Genomic DNA, 20,174 nt, shown 5'->3' with positions numbered 1-20,174 from the left:
AATAGTAGACCAAATCATTCAACCTCCTAACAAGTGCCGCAACATCAACAATGCTGTAGCCTATTGTTTAGAACCATTGTTGCATGCTAATCTGTGGCCTATCATTTTATAATGAAAGTAACTCTATTGATATATTCTTGGCCAAAGGAGGTCTAGCTGCAGGATGGATGGGGGAGGGGACCTTTCAAAGACAGTTTTTCAATAGTGTCCGATTTATTTCCTTTATCTCGGAAAGTGGCAACATTCAAAAGAAGAGGGGGGTTGACTGCATAATGAACCTTTTTATCATGACATTAGAAAAATACTTGAAATCATAATTCTCCTTTGAAATTAAGAATTTCCCTAAATTATCTTGGTCACTCAAATATAGGCTAACTAAGGCATTCTTTGTGAAATAATGTAGCTTATTAAACTAGAGGCTAAATTATTGCATAAAATATCGCATGCATTTTCTGCCTACACCACCACCAGGGACTTGCAGATGTTTTTTTACTATACATTTACTCTATTTTTATATAAATAAGAAGACGGGAAACCTCTCCCTTGTTGCTAGGGATATCTTGGCTCCTCGTGCCGCATTACAGGAGGAGAGACCTGTTAGCGCATTCCTCCCCTCTCAGTCTCCCACGCCTCCTCGGGGCATATTGATAGTAGGCTACTCGAGTGCGGTAGAATACCGTCGGCAGTGGAAGGCACATTTTTCTTCACGGCCTGGGGGATACCTCAATAGACTGAGGCTGCAGCATTGAATAGCCTATAACCGAATGCAGTGCCTGTGCATCACCACCAGAGGACTCTCGTGCGTTCTAAGTGTTTGTGCAATTGACTTTATTGAGCCGCAGTTTCCTTTTCTTCTTATCCTACTCCACACCTCAAAAGTGCGCGTCTTCCCATTTTCTGTCCGCTGACCTGAAAACCTGCATCGGGGCGCAAGAGAAACTCAGCAGACAAAGACAGTATATCCACACTGCAGTCATGTCAACTGAAGGTTTGTATTTTTCTGAATGTAGCTTATGCTAAGCGATCTTTAAATTTAAATAGAACAAAACAATTGAAACTACTAGTGCGTTTCATAATGTTTTTGTTGTTCTTCAGTTCAGTGTTTTAGGTACAGGTTCTTTTCTCAGGCTGTTCTTGCACATCAATTATTTAGGCTAAGCTTGCTCCTAGACTCATCCCATCCATTTCTATTTCATGGAATTGATGAACAATTGGTGCATTGCTGCTAGCGCGCCATTACAGTCTAGGCTACTTTTCCCATGTTTTGGATCACTTTCCATTTAATCTATCTATTGCTTATTATTTTTCAAAATACGTAATACTCACTGTATTTTTTGTAAATGTATGGTTTTCTTATAATTTGTGAATGGTTGTGTTGGCTTGCCCATCGGGGTGCAAGAGGGGAGGGGTAGAGCGCTGGGGAGAAGTTGAAAGCGCCAACTAAGCCATTACATAAAGTGGGGGTTCAGCAACATAAAGCCGCATTGTTGACGCTCGGATCTTATAGCCCACTGCTCGTTAAAGTCCAGATTTTGCATATTTACTTGGACTATGGCTGCGAGCTCTCATCTGAAGATGTTGGAGCACAGTTCATCACCAAGGGTGTGGACAACACTTTAGTGTATAAAATAAAATATTGTATTAACAATTATTAGGATTGTTCTATTTTTTAACACATCCGATATGGATAATCGGTACAAGCAATTTGATTGATTGTCTTGTAAATCGCGTTGTATTGAACGCCTCTCGTGCGCTTCTAACCCACTTTCTGTGGGCGGTCTTTTCTGCTGAGCAAAGACTCTGCATTGATCAGCGCTCCGCAGTCAAGCAGCACGGAGACAGCTGTTGTCGTCTTTAAGATAACGCCTAGTAAAGTGGAAGATTTACGCATAAGATATTCCTTTTTGTGTAGCGCGTTGATTTTATTTACAGTTGGTCTATTCGTGTGATCACATTAAGCAAAAATAACGCACTAACTCAAATTGCAATTGCTTTCATCGCTATCACGAATATGCCAATTTAGAATCAGTGATAAATACGAGAGCAAAATCTGTCCACATTACTTATATCTACTCATATCAATATCGTTTTCCCAAAACCGTCCCGTTCTGCTGTCCATGGTGCTGAACCGACTCCCATCCCAAAAAGGGCGTTCCCATGAGTTTGGACTCGGTCTATTGGCTGTTTACTTCTCCAGCACTGCAAGATTCTGACATTTTTTACAACTTACATTACATCATGTTAGAACCTTGTTATTAGGCCTAGTGTTGATAATACATGGTTGTGTGTTCTGGTTAATCATTTGTGTTTTCTTTACAGGATCGATTTTACATGATCAAAGTGACTTCGAATATGGTGAGTGAATTCACCCGAATAGATTCATTTGTTATTTGAGTCACACCATACATGGCATGTGAGTTGTACCATGTGACTACTACTAATGGTCATGATTATAGATTTTTTTTCTGGTTTCAGATTATGAGACACTTCGAACTACAGGGGTCATCATTGGTGTGATCTTGTTTGTGTCGGGTATCCTAATAGCTCTTAGTGAGTATGCTTGCACACACTCCGCCTAGTCTGTCACATGCTCAACTGTAACTCTCTGAAGGTTACTGTAACTTTTTGATCTCTTCAACAGGTAAAAAACTCACATGCTCAAAATCGTCTTCCAAGTAAGAGTTTGTACATGGCTTGGCAGTTGCTCCGCCTGTGCATGTGGAATGCATCAGACTTTGGAAGAGGAGTCCCCACCAAATACAGGATGGCTTTACTAATACTATTTTACTGTTACCGTGTCTGTCCTTTCCCCCTCTCTCCCTTCCACAGTGGAGCCCATGTCTGAATGCTGCCTATTGGTTAAGATATTACAGTCCCGCCCTCCCTCTCTAAATCCAACAATACTGCCCACCCAGTCAACTAATTAAGCAGTCACCCTTATACAGAGCATCATATTACTGTCAAATATCTCAAGATAGTCTAGTAGTCTAACTCTGAAAATCAAGTGTTCTTGTCAAACAAGCAATATTAAGGAAATGTCCTGCATTAGGGCTTTTTGGGGCCCCTGGTTGAGAAAGGGGGCTGTTGTTGCATGGGTTGGCAGTGTGGATGGATGTCCTCAAAGAGTGTATGTTTACAGCCAATGGCATGCTGACCCAGTCTCTCCCTCTCGCCTACCCTTTGAGAGAGGACACTGATTGGGAAGATCCTGACAGATCACTGCATTTTGCCCCAAATTGAATCCTATGATTGTCAAAGCTTTGTGGCCCCAGCCCCTTCTGTGCATGGATACAGTTGACCTAATCCATCTAAAATACCTTCTCTTTGGTCAGAACACACATGATCTTGGTTACATTGTGGTTGTTTCCACAAAGCTTTGAGGAGAACTGAACTGTCGGAACTATCCAGGATTGCTTCCTTTAATTCCCTTTCTCTCCTTGTGTCAGAGTGAATAACTGTTCTCTTGTCTTCTCGTCTTCAGCTCTAATACAGCAGGCACCCAAATACCAAAGACAGATGGTGAGAGAGAGAGAGAGAGAGAGAGAGAGAGAGAGAGAGAGAGAGAGAGAGAGAGAGAGAGAGAGAGAGAGAGAGAGAGAGAGAGAGAGAGAGAGAGAGAGAGAGAGAGAGAGAGAGAGAGAGAGAGAGAGAGAGAGAGAGAGAGAGAGAGAGAGAGAGAGAGAGAGAGAGAGAGAGAGAGAGAGAGAGAGAGAGAATATATATATATATATATATATATATATAACACACTGTCCTCTATCTTGTGTTGCAGTGCCACCTCCAACAGTATAGGCGAAGTGTACATGGAGGCGAGGGAGAGTCATCATGGGAGGTGCCGCTGAGAGGCCAACACACACACTCACTTGTTTATGGCTGACACACACCAGCGCCCATTGGAACATCAAGTAATGGTGCACACCCAGCCCAAGCTGACCAGAAGAATGACGGAATTGTCATTCTTGATTTAAATTAAATGTATATCAAGCCAAGATGAAGATTTGACTCTTAAACGTCTTTGTTACTTGTGTATTAGGTGCTATCAATCTACCTTGCCCAGCAAAAAAACATACCTGGCACAAGATCAGCTTTCAGGTGCGCTGTAAATGTATACCATGATGTGGGTAGTGTTGAAACAGAACTGAATGCTGTGCTCTCTCTGTTCCTTGCTTTTGACTTCATGCACACACAAGACAGTTGATTGCATGTCTCGTTTTACTGTATAGTACTCTCAATGCACTTTAGAAATCTACAACTTTATTATCCAGTTGTGTGAGAGGTCTTTAACGTTTAGGATTTCACATTGGACCTGTATTAACAACCTCAAGCATGAATTAAGATATCAAACCAACCCCATTATCCCACTGTTTTACTGAAGGTTGGCTCAGGATCTATCTGCTGTCATTTTTGATGTGGATAATGGGTGGATTGTCGTGGGTGGTTGTGTTCTAGGTAGCAATGAGAAGAATGTCAACCCCATGTCTAATGTTAATTTTACAGCAATTTGAAACAGAAGCAGGAATGAAGTCTCCTGTCATTCTTTGGGGTCTGTAAGAGGGTGCCACCAGTATAGTATTGTATGTCAATGGCCTTTTTCTTTCTCCTAATGCATTCTAAGTTACATTGCACGAGTAGAATCATTCAAAGCACTAAAAAGGTATTACCTTGGGTTGAAGGAACGGGCATTTTAAAAGTGTTTGAGTTTAAGCTTAATGAAAAGGTCAATACATTAAGATAAGAAGGCACAGCAACTACCTGCAAATAAACGGTCTGTATTATCATTATTTAGTGCTGTTTCTAACTTGCTGAAAGTACAATGTCTGTTATCTTCAGCTCTTTTTATTTACCGGTATGTAGCACTAGTAATCCCTGATACTGAGCCAATGGCGTAACAGTTAACCAAAAGCAAATGAGTGATTCTCACCAGAGCTAACTAATAAGACTGCTGCAATAAAAATTACCCTGTATACAATGGTCTTATTGATGTATTGTTTACAGTTATTTCCCATATCTTTTAATCTGAACCTTTATCAATACGTACATGTGATGTAAAATGGAGTATAAAATAGATGACAAATAGAGATATTTGAAGAACAGATTTAATGCCAGCGTTAAGTTCAGTAAATCAGGCAATTCAGTAAATCAGAAGGATACATTCAGTGAAAAGTAACAGCAGTATTACACGTATTACAAGTATTACAACGGTCTAAGTAGTATATAGTCCAGAAACTTTGAGCCAAATGGAACCAAGCAGCCAAAATCAACAGATTCTCTAGTACCATTTTTAAATGATAACATGAGGGAGGATAACTAATGTTAACTCACCTATGATTTAGACCTAGGAACATACAAAGAACATCTCTGTATGTTCCTAGACTAAGACTGCCCAGGTGGAAAAAACTAGGGGAAATCACATTTGAAAATAATTTATTCTATAAGTTTGGGGAAATCTTGTGTCATATCTCCAATGAGATATTTATTTTTATTACATTTTTTATGCCACTGGCAGTATTGAAAGTGTTATATTCACTATGACAATATTTCAAAGGGCACATGCATGCTACCTCATTGGAGATTAAAAAGAAGAAAAAAAAACTGTCATAAAAGGAATAAGTGATGGATGTTTTCTTGTCACCACAAAACATGTTGTGGTATTTTCAATCATGAGTCATATATCAACATATTCCCTTTAAATATAAAATGTTCTTTCCACAAGTTATAGTATGAATGAGACAATATACAGTGGTGTAAAGTAATTAAGTAAAAATACTTTTAAGTACTGCTTAAGTCGTTTTTTGGGGGTATCTGTACTTTACTATTTATATTTTTGACTACTTCACTATATTCCTAAAGAAAAAAATGTACTTTTTACTCCATACTTTTTTTCTGACAACCAAACAAACTCGTTACATTTTGACAGGGAAATGGTCCAATTCACGCACTTATCAAGAGAACATCCCTGGTCATCCCTACTGCCTCTGATCTGGCGGACTCACTAAACACAAATGCTTTGTTGTCAATTACTGTCAGAGTGCTGTAGTGTGCCCCTGGCTATCCGTAAAAACATTTTTTTTAAATAAATAAATAAAAATGTTAGCAATTCAATTGACTTTTGATACTTAAGTATATTTACTTTTACTCAAGTATTTTTTTACTGGGTGACTTTCACTTTTACTTGAGTCATTTTCTATTAAGGTATTTTTACTTTTATTCAAGTATGATTTTTGAGTACTTTTTCCACCACTGACAATATATTAGCTATTCAATGAGTGCTGTGAGTATATCAAATATAAAAAGAAAAGACCTAGTTAAGTTATAAAAGACATTGAAAGCATGAGCACAATGGTACACTGTGTCACATGCTTAGTGAAACAACAAACACCTTTCAACAAACCAATATGATTTCTGACCATGGTGGGAAGTTTTGACAAGAGAATGAGTGGGGGTGGGAGCCCAGAAACCCTCCTCAGATATACCTCTAAAGAGGGCTTCCCGGCTGGGGGGGTACTCACACAATGAGTCTGTGCAGCTTTGAATATAATGTAAACGATTTCATAGAAATCAAGGTTGTACTGAGTGACAGTAATATCAGGGGGGACTGGAATACCACCTGTTACCATTGCTCATTACTAGCTAGCCATTATTAAATTCAGAACTGAATTCAGATAGTGACCAAAATCATGTCAATCAAATGTATTGTTTCAAAGTGAATGCCTTAGTATATATTAGAGATTTGCCGTGTTTGAAAATCCTCACATGAAGATACGCTGGAATCCCTCCCTCTTGGAAGTACAGATGTCTGGATTCAACCTACAGTTCAGACCTTCAGTACTTCCTCTGAAAAGAGGTGGAGGGATACACAGGGACATAAAAACTAGTCCGGGTCACTCTTGGTCCTGTAAGGACATTACACGTCGACGAGAGGAAGCACTTCGCTTCTTCAGGATGAGCTTGAGCTGAAAACAGATGGGACAGGGATAGGTGAGCTGAGATTATATGAATTAAACAAAATGGCCATTTGCTGTCTGTCTGTCTGACCACTCACCTGTTCCCCGTGGGGTCCACTCTGCAGCAGGTGTGCAGGCTGGTCATTCTCCAGGTTGCGGATGCTGGGGTCGGCCCCTCGGCCCAGCAGCAGCCTCATCATCTCCTCTTGGTGTGGGCTGCCATGGAGACCAGCAGCCATGTGCAGCGCAGTATGACCATGGGCCTGCCGGTGAGGAAGTAAAGGGAATCATGAAGCTGTGAGTATAGACCAACACTATGGCAATAATTAGATATGCACACACTGTCGATGAGTCTCCCTTTCTTTTCACTCTTTTCCTTTCGCCTTTTCACACACTGCTGAAGATGTTCTACCGCTCCTTTCTATTTTCATGGAGTCTCTCAGGACACAGGTCAGTTTCTCTACACCTTTGAAGAGGGGACAATCTCACAGCAGCACTGACCTTCATGTTGACAAAGTCCCTCATGTTGTCTAGGGGGGTCTTCAGCAGATGGCGAACCAGCTGGATGTTCCCCTCCTTCACAGCCAGGTGAAGAACAGTCTTGTTACTTTTGATTTCCTGGAAACAGAGGAAAACACTGTATGAAGCCTCCAAATGAAACTGCAACGCGCCGAAGTGAGGAAAATATTCAAAACCCATTCAAGATTTTTGCAGGTGTGAGGTTGGGTAGACAAAAAGCTGACTAATAGCGCCATATTTGATTTATTTTCTACCAAAACGAACCATGCCATTCCCTCGGGAGGACGGAGGTATAGATGGTGTTTTCTACTTATTGTGTACTGTCACCACTTGTAGAACACTGGCTCTAAAATACTAACTCTTGTACGTTACATTTAAGTAGTGCATTCAGTACCTGGCTGGTCAGGGAGGCTCCAGTGTTGAGCAGCATCTGCAGCCAGGAGAGCTTCTCCTCTGCCAGGGCATGGAGGCTGGCATCACCCAGCCCGGTGGAGGAGAGGGAGGAGAGAGTCTTCATGGTGTCACTGTGGGAGATGGCTGCACAGTGCAGAGGAGTCAGACCTGAGACAGGAGTGGGAAAATTGTTTATTCTATTGTTATTACTTATTCTGTTGTCTTATTATATTGTTTGTCATGTCTTTTGAGTAATGGTTGTGTTGTTCTCATTTGACATAAGCTGGATGTTACCTTCAAAATTGCGAGCCTCCAGGTTCACTCCAGGCCCAATTGAGAGAATAACCTACAAATACAGATCCAAAGATTGAAAGTGGTTATTCACATCATTCTGTTATTTATCTAGATTGAGCCCTAACAGATGATAACTTTGGTTGAAGGCAGTGCTGCTGGTTTACCTGCATAACCCTGGGGAAGCCATAGGTGGCAGCAAGATGAAGTGCTGTTTGACCTTTGACATCACAGGCATTTATATCCGCTCCTAAAGACAACAGATCCTGGACGATTTCCGGATGGTTAGCAGTCACCGCCACCAGCAAAGCAGACTGGGAAACAGGAGGGGGGGGGGGGGGGTAATGCTATTAAACTAAGGCTCAGTATGTGTGGCATCCACACATTTATTTTAGAGGAAGCATCTCATTTGTGTTGAACTCAATCCTGTGTTCTCTAAAGAAGAAGTGTCTCCTTGGTGCATACCTTCCCCTTGTGTTCCTTGGAGTCTAGCTTGCCCAGCTCAGCAAGCCTCTCTGCTGCAGCGAATGCATACTCCCTCAGGCCCTTGGCTGTATAGATGTGCAGAATCCTGACAAGACAATACAAAGTGACAAATTGGTTTCAGGTGACATCTACAGTCGAAAATGTAAAAAGTCATGAAACATAAGACATTTGCCAAGTTTCTCTTAACATTTTCTTAAACTTAGACAGGTCTACTTTCTCAACATCAGGTCACAAGCTGATGTCACAAACACACACTTACGTGTCTCCGTCGTCATCCTGCCAGGTGGTTCTGCTGTAGTCCATCCCTCTGAGGAACATCCTGGCTTCCTCCAGCTTAATGACATCCATCTGGCCACTAAACACCTGCTGGACAAGCTCTGTGGGGCCCAGGGCCCCCGACGACCAGGAGAAGACAGCAGACTGCAGGGGCCCAGAAGGAACCAAACTAGACACAGCCTCGGTCACTGGACACTCCGTCTGTAAAGGTAAAATTGGTATCATCATAAATGCTATAGCACGTACTGTTCATGTACTTAATAGCAAGTGAACAACAAGTAGTCAAAAGGACGATGTAATGTCAAATTGCTTCTGCTCGAGAAACCAGTCCTCCTTACATAACATTGGGGCATCCTGGTGTCTGGGTAGTCCTGAATCTGCTGTGTGCTGTAGCTGGAGGCCATCTGAGTGCTGTAGGCCGGAGTTTGGCTGTAGTCCATTGAGGAGGATGGGCTGGAGAAGTAATTGTTCCCCATAGGGGAGAATGGACCTTCATGTATGGCCGAGAGGGCTTGGTGCTCATCCATAGGACCCCATCTCTCATACCCCACTGCCATGTCTGAGTAGCTGCTGGCTACACCTGGGAGGGTCACAAGTTAACCCATCTGTCAATGTCAATGGAAAAGTATTTGAATGATTTCACAATGTATTTGACCCAGGTCTGGTTGGGTTGCAAAGGGCTTACATGGGTGCTTCAAGCAGTACTCACCTGTTGAGGTAGACTTCTCTGGTGTAGACACCTGTTGGGAGAGGACAGTGGCAGTGGAGACACCGGTACTGGTTGTTGCCGTCGAGGAGGTTTCCCTCTTCCTCTTCTGCTCCAGGAGTTTCTTCACTGTGGGAAGAGTGTAACACGGCTTCTCCTTCGGTGCTATGGAGACAGAGGTAATGTTGCAATGAATGATATTTGGTGGATAGTCATGAAGTCGACCATGACATTTGTTCTCTATTGGGGTGCTTTTCTACAATGGTCTACTATTCTTATCAGACATGTATTACTACAGAGCGACACAGCTAAAGCTCTTGGTATAGTGTTATGACATAATATGAAGTAATGTGGTAATTTTGGATAACGCTTCATTCTTTAGTTTTTGGATTGAAAGGATTGGCAGAAAGAGGCCATTCTCCTCCAGCTCTGTGATTTCCCATGATTCATCTATGATATCATGTTTACTCTCTTTCCCCATCACTTTCTGTTCCATTCAGCAGCCAGAGGAAAGAGAGATAGTGGTGAAAAATATAGGTATCTGAGGTTTCCAGCTTGATATTGCTTGTGTGCGGCAAAGCAGGGTAGTTTTTCCTCGAAGTCATCACCCCACACGTGAAAGACAAAGCGACATTTCCACCGAGGAGCATAAACAGGTAGAGAGAGAGCTCTGAGGAACCTATTCCATTAGGAAAACAGGCTGTGAGGTCAGAACTAACAGACAGATTCAATAAAACCACTACCATGTGGAGGCTTGCCACTGCACATTTTCTGTGACTCTTTCCTGTCTAGCTCCGTTACGCTGGCTGTGGTAAACCACAGCACCTTCCTGTCGCTGCTGTGTGTGCCGCGAGCACGTTACACAGCCAGATGTGAAGAGTGAACATATAAACGTGGGCCATGTCTGCTCTGCTGTGTGACTGGGCTGGCAGCCATAACATAGTGTCTGACTATTAGCATGATGATTCATAAATGTGGTCATGGAGCAGATAGTTTCTCACAGACATCTCACATCACCTGTCCTTTTCTTAGAAGACAATCAAGCCATAGAAAGGGGGCTTTTTGGGGTGTGAGCCTGAGTTTTTGGTCTAGTTGCAATAACATATTTGAATGCTACAGGAGTCTCATCTATTCCCCAAGGGGGTTCGGTGAACATAGGAAGGAGTGATAAAAACACACTTTTGTAGTGCCATCAACACAGTTTCAGTGGAACGTCAAAATCTCTGACTTGAGAGCGAGAGTATAGTGAATGCCTGCGTGAGGGCTGTGTTGCGTTTTCACTTTAAGTATCCCTCTCACAACGAGCAAAGTTTGGTATCACTTGAAGTCACTCAAATGGATACAAAGGAGGAACTGCCTTTCTGTTCTGCCATTGTGGAAACTCCAGAAGTTATTAACATTCTGTTCCTTGTCTCTCTCTTCTCTTGGACCTGAGTTTTACTTGTCTCTCTCTTCTCTTGGACCTGCATTTGACTTGTCTCTCTCTTCTCTTGGGCCTGAGTTTTACTTGTCTCTCTCTTCTCTTGGACCTGAGTTTTACTTGTCTCTCTCTTCTCTTGGGCCTGAGTTTTACTTGTCTCTCTCTTCTCTTGGGCCTGAGTTTTACATGTCTCTCTCTTCTCTTGGACCTGAGTTTTACTTGTCTCTCTCTTCTCTTGGGCCTGAGTTTTACCTGTCTCTCTTCTCTTGGGCCTGAGTTTTACTTGTCTCTCTCTTCTCTTGGACCTGAGATTTACTTGTCTCTCTCATCTCTTGGACCTGAGTTTTACATGTCTCTCTGTTCTCTTGGACCTGAGTTTTACTTGTCTCTCTCTTCTCTTGGACCTGAGATTTACTTGTCTCTCTCTTCTCTTGGACTTGAGTTTTACATGTCTCTCAATTTTTTCCCTAATTTATTTCCTCTTTCCTCAGTTACCTGTCTTGCTGAGTAAGGAATAAAAGACAGACTACTGGCATTTGTAATACTAAAAATAAGACAGGAGATGCCAAGGATTTTTAGTTAAGCTAAAATTACACATTACATCAATTACATGTGCAATTTTCATACCTCATAACAATGATTATAAACATTACTGTAAGAGACTCCTATTGTATTATATTATTATTTAAAATGCATTGCTACTGCTGTTATAGGCCAAATAAGAATACATTTGCCAAACTATGACATATTGGTCAAATGAAACTGAAAATGGGTTTTGACCATCTCAAGACTTTATTCCAATGTATCTAATGAGTTCATCTTCATACAATACATCATCAGATGCTGTAAAGTCATTAGTGAATCCCCCTGACGTCATTGCTCAACCTTCACCACAGTGTAGGAGGGATGAATACCAAATGAGGGGATGCCTCACAGGGGTGAGAAAGAAAGGGTGATCTACACACGGAAGGGCAGCTCTGGCCACTGGTGCATACTGTAGACAGCAGGTGTGCCTACCCAAAAATAATCTCATGCAAATATTTGACTAGTAGTGCATGTTGGGGGATAGAATAACCCCCATACATATACAGGATAGGCTACAGTCGGGTGTTAACCCTTAAAGGCAGTCTACTATCCATGTCCAAAATCAGTATTTATTTTAAAACACCCACAGAGAGGGAGAACTGTCCTCAATAGTTGTTCTTTGTCACCAAGCAAGCAACAAAGGTCCCAGCTGTATTCTGTAATATTACCTACACAGTGATGTAGTGCTCTATAAAGCATATTGCTACTTGAGTTTGGGTATAGAATAATTCACGTAGTACTCTACAAGTCCATTTGAACCTAGAGTTACAGTACATCATTAGGCAGACAAATAATTATATCAGTGCAGAAAGTTCTTTACATCAGCCTATTGCACTAAACGTATTCAAAGGTCGATTTTTACAGTTGTCAAAGTTGGGACGTTAGTTAAACGCATGACAAGGAGACAGAGCTGCTGGGATAGCCTGTCTGAACGTTGTTGCAATGTAATATTTAAATCGCGGAAACCCCTGGCCATTTAGTCATGCGCGTGGGCGGCGGGGATTCCGACGACCTTTCTATTTGCTGGCTCGATATGCTGCGGTGCGGAGCAGAGAAAACGAAGTGAACTTCCTCAATGACTGTGGCACTATGTAGACTAACATACTGCATAGAGTTGACTGCTACACTATGCCCGTCGCCGGCAGTGGCAAATCACGTTCATTAGTGCGTGTGTAAAATAGCCTATCCGGGTTCCCCCTTTACACCCAGCATTAAAAGGGGGACTGAGATGGAGCGAACATGGGCGAGGGTTGAGAGAGTTTCCCCGCTGTCTGTTTTCAATACGCAAAAGTAGGCTATTGTTTTCATCATTGGCTGTAAATGTTGACTTAACTTCTTAGTATTAACGTTTTAATAATCTCACATTCGTTTGATGCACTCAATTGTATGATATGATATAGGCCTACACACTTTATAACAACCCTCATTTATTTTGAATGTTAGTCCTGACTTGTAGGCTATTGTCTAAGCCACTTATTCATCAAATGATGTAACTTAGACATTAGGAATGGATGTTCAAACTGAGCAGCAAGAGAATGTAAAAAATAGCATTTGATTGTCAATGTCACAACATCCGCTATATGATCACAATATTCGTATCTAGGCGTATTAGTAGCCTGCGAGTCAATGTCATATTCACCATCAACATAATAAACACTCACATTTCTGCCAGTGCATGTCAGAATCCCTTTTTCTTTGTAACACCTTGTCAGCTCCTCTGGTCTCTTCTTCAGGGTTTGAATTCGCAGCGGTTCCTGGTCCTTTCTCTAAGTGTCAGACTTGTATGATGTGACTCGTGTGTCTCTTCTGTCAAAGGCTCGTTGTTGTCTTGCTACTATGTACACACAGAACACGTTGCCGGTGACGCCATCCCCATTGCCAACACCACGCCCACTATAGTCTGTGAAAATTGGGGGCGCAAGAGCACCACATCAATGCGCAGCGCAACGCTCCACTTGCTCAGAGATGGAGGGAAGAGGAGGGTGGAGACAGAGATAATATTTGTTATGTTAGACAACTAACTTTCCTGAATATTTCCTGAATTAACAATGCATGTTCTGATTCAAAGAGTGGAGAAGATTCTAGCGACCAGGTTACATTCTAATTTGTTTGTATGTGTTTTGTGTGTGTCAGTGGCAATTGTAGCATGCATATCTTGGTGGGGCAAACACTAAAAAGTGGGATGCATGCCAGCAAAGCCACTACACAACACAACACTAAACAATACATTAATTGCAGTATAACGGTGACAAGCTGTGATCACAAAAGGCCTACATAAAGTTGTCCAACAGCAGTCCCAACATCTTACCACTGCTTACACCTGGCTATCAGTGGAGCCTTGTCTGGCAGCGAAACAGTCGGTTCAGCCTCTTTTACTGCCTTTAAAAACACACAGCTGATATGGCTGACTTGCTTAAACAATAAGAGCGGATTAGAGCCAACCCCTAATTTCCATTATGCCCCCCCTCCCCAAAAGGCACCATTCTGCACTAACTGTAATTTTTTTTGTCAAAAGACTCTATATATCACTAAAGATAAAAAAATATCATCATAAAATTGACTTATTTTAATTTAGCCTACAGCATGTGAAATTCCCCTTACTGAACTCAGGACTAAGTCAATACAATCACAGAAAACCTTTATGATGTCACCTCAATGAAAGTTAACCAAATCAATAATGTGCTAGTTAGGTTGTAATCGTTTTGCTGCAGGCTACACACATTATCATGATGAAACTGTGTGCAATTATATCCAATGTTATGTAAGCTAGTTGGACAGAAAACGGAATATTGTCCCCCTATGTGTAATAGCATTGCAAGCAACATAGGCTAACAAACATAAGTGTTATACTAGCCTATTTCATTACATGCATAATATTATACTCATAAAGAGATGACATAGCTGCATACCTTTATCTTTTGTGTGTTTCTCCTCTTCTTCTTTCCTCTTTTTCCTAAACTGGGCATCTGACGCCTTAGACCTTTTCTTATCCAATTGTGTTGATTTGTCACTCCAGCAATAATACATTACCCATCCCCCAACACTGTCAACCAAGAGTCAAGACTAAACCAATTCACCTTGGTGGTGTGCAGACTGGTTTTATATAATTCTTAAAGATTTCGCACAAACCAGAAAAAAAATGCAACAATATGTCTTTGAAACTAAAGTTGAAGTCGGAAGTTTACATACATCTTAGCCAAATACATTTAAACTCAGTTTTTCACAATTCCTGACATTTAATCCTAGTAACAATTCCATGTTTTAGGTCAGTTACGATCACCACTATATTTAAGAATGTGAAATGTCAGAATAATACTAGTGAGAATGATTTATTTCAGCTTTTATTTCTTTCATCACATTCCCAGTGGGTCAGAAGTTTACATACACTCAATTAGTATTTGGTAGCATTGCCTTTAAAATTTTAACCTGGGTCAAATGTTTCGGGTAGCCTTCCACAAGCTTCCTACAGTAAGTTGGGTGAATTTTGGCTCATTCCTCCTGACAGAGCTGGTGTAACTGAGTCAGGTTTGTAGGCCTCCTTGCTCGAAAAGCACTTTTTCTGTTCTGCCCACAAATGTTCTATAGGATTGAGGTCAGGGCTTTGTGATGGCCACTCCAATACCTTGACTTTGTTGTCCTTAAGCTATATTCCCACAACTTTGGAAGTATGCTTGGGGTCATTGTCCATTTGGAAGACCCATTTGCGACCAAGCTTTAACATCCTGACTGATGACTTGAGATGTTGCTTCAATATATCCACATAATTTTCCTTCCTCGTGATGAAGTGCACCAGTCCCTCCTGCAGCAAAGCACCCCCACAACACGAAGCTGCCACCTCTGTGCTTCACGGTTGGGATGGTGTTCTTCGGCTTGCAAGCCTCCCCCTTTTTCCTCCAAATGTAATGATGGTCTTTAAGGCTAAACAGTTATATTTTTGTTTCATCAGACTAGAGGACATTTCTCCAAAAAGTAAAAAATCTTTGTCCCCATGTGCAGTTGCAAACCGTAGACTGGCTTTTTTTATGGTGGTTTTGGAGCAGTGGCTTCTTCCTTGCTGAGCGGCCTTTCAGGTTATGTCGATATAGGACTCGTTTTACTGTGGATATATATACTTTTGTACCTGTTTCCTCCAGCATCTTCACAAGGTCCTTTGCTGTTTCTCTGGGATTGATTTGCACTTTTTGCACCAAAGTACGTTCATCTCTTGGAGACAGAACGCTTCTCCTTCATAAGTGGTATGACGGCTGCAGGATCCCATGGTGTTTATACTTTCGTATTATTGTTTGTACAGATGAACGTGGTACCTTCAGGCATTTGGAAATGGCTCCCAAGGATGAACCAGACTTGTGGAGGTGTAACGATCGTTGTTGGAAGGATTGGACCAAGGTGCAGCATGGAAGGCGTTCATCAAGTTTATTAATGTGAACCAGCAACAAAACAATAAAGAGTAACAAACCGAACGTGCAGCTTTGTAGTGCAAAAGGGCTACATTACAAAAACAAGATCCCACACACAACAGATGGGAAAAGGCTGCCTAAATATGATCCCCAATCAGAGACAACAATAGACAGCTGCCTCTAATTGGGAACCATACCAGGCCAACATAGAAATAGAAAAACTAGAGTACCCACCCTAGTCACACACTGACCTAACCAAATAGAGAATAAAAGGCTCTTTAAGGTCAGGGCGTGACAGGAGGTCTTGGCTTTCTTTTGATTTTCCCATGATGTCAAGCAAAGAGGCACTGAGTTTGAAGGTAGGCCTTGAACTACATCCACAGGTACAGCTCCAAATGACTCAAATTATGTCAATTAGCCTATCAGAATCTTCTAAAGCCATGACATAATTTTCTGGAATTTTCCGAGCCTTTTAAAGGCACAGTCAACTTAGTGTATGTAAACTTCTGACCCACTGGAATTGTGATACAGTGAATTATAAGTGAAATAATCTGTCTGTTAACAATTGTTGGAAATATGACCTGTTTAAAGGCACAGTCAACTTAGTGAAGGTAAACTTCTGACCCTCTAAAAAAATTACTTGTGTCATGCACAAAGGAGATGTCCTAACCGATTTGCCAAAAATATAGTTTGTTAACAAGAAATTTGTGAAGTGGTTGAAAAACGAGTTTTAATGACTCCAACCTAAGTGTATGTAAACTTCCAACTTCAACTGTATATATTCACAGTATTATGAATTAATTGTTGTTTATTTGGTAGCATTTCGTAGTGTGACTGATTTTACTAATTGCATTAGTTCTGTACAAAGTTAGAGTTGCGCTATTTGATAGATTCCCCTGCTCCCCATACCTCTGGCTTCCAGTGGGGAGACCTGAGGTCAACCTACCCCCATCCCCTCCCCATCTTGTACTTCTGAGTGGGTAGACCTTCCCAGTAGCCTGCCTAGCTCACAAACTAGAATTAGGGTGCCAACTACGCCAAGGTTAATTAACCCACAGTCCCACACGGTGACATGATATCATTAACGTGACGTACAAATGAGCGAAAGAAAACCGATCACGCAAATGTCACCATTCCGAATTTCTTTGTGAGGGCAAGATGCCGCCTGGGTGGCTGTCCATGTCACTTGTACCTAAACCTAAATCCTCCACTGGTCGTAGTCAATATAACTATTTGTTTAGCACTTTTGAAATCTATGCAACAATATGTCTTTGAAACTAAAGTTGAAGTCGGAAGTTTACATACATCTTAGCCAAATACATTTAAACTCAGTTTTTCACAATTCCTGACATTTAATCCTAGTAACAATTCCATGTTTTAGGTCAGTTACGATCACCACTATATTTAAGAATGTGAAATGTCAGAATAATACTAGTGAGAATGATTTATTTCAGCTTTTATTTCTTTCATCACATTCCCAGTGGGTCAGAAGTTTACATACACTCAATTAGTATTTGGTAGCATTGCCTTTAAAATTTTAACCTGGGTCAAATGTTTCGGGTAGCCTTCCACAAGCTTCCTACAGTAAGTTGGGTGAATTTTGGCTCATTCCTCCTGACAGAGCTGGTGTAACTGAGTCAGGTTTGTAGGCCTCCTTGCTCGAAAAGCACTTTTTCTGTTCTGCCCACAAATGTTCTATAGGATTGAGGTCAGGGCTTTGTGATGGCCACTCCAATACCTTGACTTTGTTGTCCTTAAGCTATATTCCCACAACTTTGGAAGTATGCTTGGGGTCATTGTCCATTTGGAAGACCCATTTGCGACCAAGCTTTAACATCCTGACTGATGACTTGAGATGTTGCTTCAATATATCCACATAATTTTCCTTCCTCGTGATGAAGTGCACCAGTCCCTCCTGCAGCAAAGCACCCCCACAACACGAAGCTGCCACCTCTGTGCTTCACGGTTGGGATGGTGTTCTTCGGCTTGCAAGCCTCCCCCTTTTTCCTCCAAATGTAATGATGGTCTTTAAGGCTAAACAGTTATATTTTTGTTTCATCAGACTAGAGGACATTTCTCCAAAAAGTAAAAAATCTTTGTCCCCATGTGCAGTTGCAAACCGTAGACTGGCTTTTTTTATGGTGGTTTTGGAGCAGTGGCTTCTTCCTTGCTGAGCGGCCTTTCAGGTTATGTCGATATAGGACTCGTTTTACTGTGGATATATATACTTTTGTACCTGTTTCCTCCAGCATCTTCACAAGGTCCTTTGCTGTTTCTCTGGGATTGATTTGCACTTTTTGCACCAAAGTACGTTCATCTCTTGGAGACAGAACGCTTCTCCTTCATAAGTGGTATGACGGCTGCAGGATCCCATGGTGTTTATACTTTCGTATTATTGTTTGTACAGATGAACGTGGTACCTTCAGGCATTTGGAAATGGCTCCCAAGGATGAACCAGACTTGTGGAGGTGTAACGATCGTTGTTGGAAGGATTGGACCAAGGTGCAGCATGGAAGGCGTTCATCAAGTTTATTAATGTGAACCAGCAACAAAACAATAAAGAGTAACAAACCGAACGTGCAGCTTTGTAGTGCAAAAGGGCTACATTACAAAAACAAGATCCCACACACAACAGATGGGAAAAGGCTGCCTAAATATGATCCCCAATCAGAGACAACAATAGACAGCTGCCTCTAATTGGGAACCATACCAGGCCAACATAGAAATAGAAAAACTAGAGTACCCACCCTAGTCACACACTGACCTAACCAAATAGAGAATAAAAGGCTCTTTAAGGTCAGGGCGTGACAGGAGGTCTTGGCTTTCTTTTGATTTTCCCATGATGTCAAGCAAAGAGGCACTGAGTTTGAAGGTAGGCCTTGAACTACATCCACAGGTACAGCTCCAAATGACTCAAATTATGTCAATTAGCCTATCAGAATCTTCTAAAGCCATGACATAATTTTCTGGAATTTTCCGAGCCTTTTAAAGGCACAGTCAACTTAGTGTATGTAAACTTCTGACCCACTGGAATTGTGATACAGTGAATTATAAGTGAAATAATCTGTCTGTTAACAATTGTTGGAAATATGACCTGTTTAAAGGCACAGTCAACTTAGTGAAGGTAAACTTCTGACCCTCTAAAAAAATTACTTGTGTCATGCACAAAGGAGATGTCCTAACCGATTTGCCAAAAATATAGTTTGTTAACAAGAAATTTGTGAAGTGGTTGAAAAACGAGTTTTAATGACTCCAACCTAAGTGTATGTAAACTTCCAACTTCAACTGTATATATTCACAGTATTATGAATTAATTGTTGTTTATTTGGTAGCATTTCGTAGTGTGACTGATTTTACTAATTGCATTAGTTCTGTACAAAGTTAGAGTTGCGCTATTTGATAGATTCCCCTGCTCCCCATACCTCTGGCTTCCAGTGGGGAGACCTGAGGTCAACCTACCCCCATCCCCTCCCCATCTTGTACTTCTGAGTGGGTAGACCTTCCCAGTAGCCTGCCTAGCTCACAAACTAGAATTAGGGTGCCAACTACGCCAAGGTTAATTAACCCACAGTCCCACACGGTGACATGATATCATTAACGTGACGTACAAATGAGCGAAAGAAAACCGATCACGCAAATGTCACCATTCCGAATTTCTTTGTGAGGGCAAGATGCCGCCTGGGTGGCTGTCCATGTCACTTGTACCTAAACCTAAATCCTCCACTGGTCGTAGTCAATATAACTATTTGTTTAGCACTTTTGAAATCTACAGCGGCAGAAATCAGAACATGGGTCATTCTTACAGTGTTCTCCCTGTACACCAAGTCAGAACAGTAAGATAAATAAAGGGGGCATATAAGCAGACAATGGAAGCTCTTAGAAGGTCGAGTCATGATGATGTCATTGATCTTATGGTCATAGCTCTAAGAGGCCAGATTTACAATTCCGAGTTGGATGACCATTCAAAAGGTGTTTTCCCAGTCGGAGCTCGTTTATTCATGAATTCACAGTTGTCTTGAACTCACTGAAGTAAAGTTTTCGCAGTTCCAAGTTAACAGTTGTTTTGAGCATGGCACAAATCATGCTTCATTGACAGCATGTCCAATGTTGAGTATTTATCATTTTAAACTTGGAAAAGAGCTCCTTAATCCCAGACT

The 20,174-nt window shown here is 41.5% G+C and overlaps 2 protein-coding genes across 3 annotated transcripts; one reads left to right on the top strand and one right to left on the bottom strand.

Moving 5' to 3' along the window:
• The first annotated feature begins 550 nt into the window (after window positions 1–550).
• LOC109901838 (phospholemman-like) lies at window positions 551–4,974 on the top strand. 2 transcript variants are annotated; one of them, XM_020497830.2, is made up of 5 exons: window positions 551–988; window positions 2,320–2,355; window positions 2,476–2,550; window positions 3,482–3,519; window positions 3,773–4,974. In XM_020497830.2, exons 1-5 carry the CDS (start codon window positions 976–978, stop codon window positions 3,875–3,877), a joined length of 267 nt encoding a protein of 88 aa, XP_020353419.2. In that variant the 5' UTR covers window positions 551–975; the 3' UTR covers window positions 3,878–4,974. The 2 variants fall into 2 exon arrangements, 1 of the variants encoding a protein (XP_020353419.2); XR_004202503.1 differs by having other exon boundaries at window positions 572–988; window positions 2,642–3,519.
• A 104-nt stretch (window positions 4,975–5,078) lies between these two features.
• Window positions 5,079–13,431, bottom strand: LOC109901829 (NF-kappa-B inhibitor delta-like). The gene is made up of 11 exons (XM_020497813.2): window positions 13,282–13,431; window positions 9,619–9,780; window positions 9,248–9,489; window positions 8,893–9,110; window positions 8,613–8,718; window positions 8,315–8,461; window positions 8,151–8,202; window positions 7,858–8,024; window positions 7,446–7,562; window positions 7,043–7,207; window positions 5,079–6,953 (listed from the first exon to the last, which is right to left on the bottom strand). Exons 1-11 carry the CDS (start codon window positions 13,295–13,297, stop codon window positions 6,882–6,884), a joined length of 1,464 nt encoding a protein of 487 aa, XP_020353402.1. The 5' UTR covers window positions 13,298–13,431; the 3' UTR covers window positions 5,079–6,881.
• Window positions 13,432–20,174: the final 6,743 nt, after the last annotated feature.

The sequence above is a fragment of the Oncorhynchus kisutch genome, linkage group LG13 (assembly GCF_002021735.2).
Source record: "Oncorhynchus kisutch isolate 150728-3 linkage group LG13, Okis_V2, whole genome shotgun sequence".
In the NCBI taxonomy this organism is placed as follows: Eukaryota; Metazoa; Chordata; class Actinopteri; order Salmoniformes; family Salmonidae; genus Oncorhynchus; species Oncorhynchus kisutch.
The sequence above is the reverse complement of the archived record's forward strand: the minus strand, read 5'-3'. Positions and strand labels throughout refer to the sequence as shown.